This window comes from Lynx rufus, unplaced genomic scaffold (genome assembly GCF_022079265.1).
Source record: "Lynx rufus isolate CCGP_SWC_20201006 ecotype Redwood Valley unplaced genomic scaffold, mLynRuf1.p SCAF_8, whole genome shotgun sequence".
Classification (NCBI taxonomy): Eukaryota; Metazoa; Chordata; class Mammalia; order Carnivora; family Felidae; genus Lynx; species Lynx rufus.
This window is the reverse complement of record NW_025814896.1, coordinates 98,227,863-98,231,432: the sequence shown is the minus strand read 5'-3', so window position 1 is coordinate 98,231,432 and position 3,570 is coordinate 98,227,863. Positions and strand designations below refer to the sequence as shown.

The window sequence follows — 3,570 nt, the reverse complement described above, 5'->3', positions numbered from 1 at the left end:
AAATATCAAAAATATTTATTGTGTACTCAATTACCAACAAAGGCACTGCTTTTGTTATTTTCCTATGATTCTGTTAATCCATGTACCACTTTGTTGTACTTTTTTTTTTTGAGGAACCATTCCTTTGAACAGTGTTAAAAAATGTTAAATTCTGTTGTATATATATCAACTCCTCCTTGCTGATTAACATTTATTTTATATCAAGAAAAAATCGATTAAATGATATCCTGATATAGAAAACTAGTATTAATTATACACAATGAAATCACCATACGGTAGTGATGAGAAAGAGGGGTGTGAGAGAGAGACTGGGATGAAGAGTTTATTTCTTGTTGGCTCTACACCTCCACTGTAAATCAGTGAAGGTGTTCTTATTGTCAGTCAATAATGTACCTTTGCTGATGAAACATACATTACTTGGATCACTGCCATCTGCTGTGCTGGGGATAAAGACCTGTAGGATCTCAAGTGTGTAGTTAAATTACTTCCATGCAGAACATATTAGCCACAGAATGGACACTTAGCCCTTTGCTCCTGCTAGGAGCTGGAGAATATTTTCTGAGTAGCACAAATGAGCACTTTACCATTTGGGGTAAATTTACAGGTAGCAGTAAGTTAAAATGAAAGGTTAAACTTAAAGAGCATGAATAAATTGGTTGAGATAACTTCTCTAGCAACTTATGTGTTTTTTTCCTATTAAATTTGAATTTTTAGTATTTAATACTTTGAATATTATGTTGTAGTATTATAGGAAAATGTAGCTCAATCATTTCCTCACAGCCTAGTTCTGTATCCCTGCTCTGTCTTCAAGGGCCATAAAATGGGAAAAAATAAAGAATAATCAAATGCAGTGCCACATAGGCTTAGGTAAGATGGATCCTGTATTTTATTTAGAAGGGTCTGTATATCGCAAACAAAAAAAGACGTCAAGTTGTTTAAAAGACACATGGAGCCTATACCTTGGAATCTGGCCCTCAGTATTGGGAGGGTACGCTTTGTGTCTTTCAGTGCCTACGTTCATGAGCAACATCCTCAGGCTCCAGAGAATGCTTCTCCACTGGAGCTGTGTGTCCTATGGCAACCATGGCCTGATGGCATTAGGGTGTGACTGGTGCCAGTATGTCTGGGATGATACTCCTTCCAACTACAAGGAAGATTTGAGTGGTGAAGTTCTTTGGAAAGAGCAAAGACAAATTAGCCTTTTTATGTTTCAGTTTGTGGTCCTGGAAGTACTCCTAATTTAATTCAGTATTTACAGCAGTTGCACATACGAGGAACATTTTGTAGCATTAAACAGTCATATCAGTCCTATATTTGCATATATGCATGTGTGGCGATAACATCCATGGAGCCTAATACTCTTTGTAACGTTGAATAGAGCTATATCATTACTTTAAGGATAGTGAAATTGCGATATAAGTGACCATTATTTGTATGATGAAGTTGAATTACTTATAGTATTTACTGACCCTTTCCAATATTTGATCAGAATATGTAGAGTACATTGTTTATTTTTAAATCTAAAAATTGATTATTTCCCTTAGAGAGCAGTTCTTTGACAATAATTCAGAAATTCATCTTACTTGCAATTGTTTTCAATAAAATAATCTCTGTAAAATACTGGCTTTAACAATAAAACTGTACTGAGACAACGCGGGCAGCGATGTCCGCGAGCCAGGCGAGTGCCACGGCGGCAGCTGCGGGGTTCTCGCACACACACAGGGCAGGGCAGGGCGGCAGGACGGCTTGGGCTTCGGCCTCCCTCCAGTTCCCAGGAAGGATAATACTATCCTTAGTTATAACCATAATGAGATGAGTACTGGCAGTGGTGTTAAGTGCCATTTTGAGCTGGCGGCCAGCGCAGAAGCAGCAGCAGCAGAGGCGGAGGCACCGGTGCCTGTCTCTCTCCTCCTCTTCAGCCTGAGCCAGGGGAGGGCAGGCGCCCGGGTGGCTGGAGGCGGTTCCGCTGCCCAAGAATGGGAATTCTCTTCACCAGGAAATGGAGACTGTTCGATCACCAGGGGCACAAAGTTATCATTCTTGGGCTGGATAATGCAGGGAAAACTACCGTCCTTTACCAGTTTTCTATGAATGAAGTTGTACATGCATCACCTACAATTGGAAGTAATATTGAAGAAATAGTGATTAATCATACGTGTTTCTTAATGTGGGATATTGGTGGACAAGAATCTCTTCGTTCTTCCTGGAACACATACTATACTAACACAGAGTTTGTAATTGTTGTTGTGGACGGTACAGACAGAGAAAGAATTTCTGTAACTAGAGAACTCTATAAAATGTTAGCCCATGAGGACCTAAGGAAAACTGGATTGCTGATTTTTGCTAGTAAACAAGATGTTAAAGAATGCATGACTGTAGCAGAAATCTCCCAGTTTTTGAAATTAACTTCTATTAAAGATCACCAGTGGCATATCCAAGCATGCTATGCTCTTACTGGAGAGGGATTATGCCAAAGACTTCAATGGATGATGTCATGATTTAAGATTAGATGATCTCTACTGACCTCTTCTCATAGACTTTGTATAAACGAAGTGCTGGACTTTATCTGAAAGCTGCAAAAATTAATGGTTTAGATATATTTATAATAAACTGATTTAAACTTTTTCTATAAGAAGAAAAATTAAGACCACTCATTTGAGAACAACGATGAAGTCTCACTTTCCAATCTGCTTTCTCATTAGTCCCTTCCAAAGCAAGGTCTTTAAAGCTGTGATTGCCATTTTTCTCATAATGAATCCTCTCAGGACATTGTGTAGCTTCTGGTAAGTACAAAGGGAGAAGGAGACATTTTTAACTTTAAGAGCTTTATTGTCAGTATAAGCCTCCCTAGTTGAATGTTGTTCTCTTCTTGTTCCATTAAGTCAGACTACAAATCAGCACAGATATTCAGTTTCCAATATTTTAAAATGTAAGGTTACTTATGAAAAGTATTTTATATAAGGTTGTATATCTAATGTGTATATACCTCAAGTTCAAGTTTATGGCTTTGATTTATGTTCCAAAGAAAAGCAAATAACCCAAAAGGTAATACTATCCTTAGTTATAACCATAATGAGATGAGTACTGGCAGTGGTGTTAAGTGCCATTTTGTGCTTTCCCCTGTGTTCTCTGTATTGTACTAACCAACCCACAAAATTATTGAGCTGCTCTTAAAAAAAAAGCGAATGAAAAAGAAAGAAAAGGAGAAAGTTCGACATTTTGTACCTATTTTTTTGTTGATCAAATTACATACATGAAAACATGTAATCTGAGTGGAGTATCTGCAAACTTTCAGCTTACTGTTAGGAATGGACAGAATTTCACATTGAGCAATTCTTGTTCCCTTTGTTGGATCTATGCCATCTAAATTACTGAGAAAATTGTTAATCCATTAATCAATCATTAATTATGATTAAAATTATCAAGTGATTTTTTCCCGCATTAATTGGAAGCTATTGTGTAAAATATGCCTACCCAAAGAAGTATCATCTTATAAATATTATAAAATAATTTACCTAGAGTCTTCTTAGGTATTGAATTATACAAGCAGAGTGAGTTTGAGATAAAAAG

The 3,570-nt window shown here is 37.0% G+C and overlaps 1 protein-coding gene across 1 annotated transcript; it reads left to right on the top strand.

Annotated features, from left to right (window-relative positions):
• Positions 1 to 1,976: 1,976 nt before the first annotated feature.
• On the top strand, positions 1,977 to 2,642 carry LOC124504284 (ADP-ribosylation factor-like protein 5A). Its single transcript, XM_047069725.1, has one exon. The coding sequence runs from the start codon at positions 1,977 to 1,979 to the stop codon at positions 2,496 to 2,498; it is 522 nt and encodes a 173-aa protein (XP_046925681.1). The 3' UTR covers positions 2,499 to 2,642.
• Positions 2,643 to 3,570: the final 928 nt, after the last annotated feature.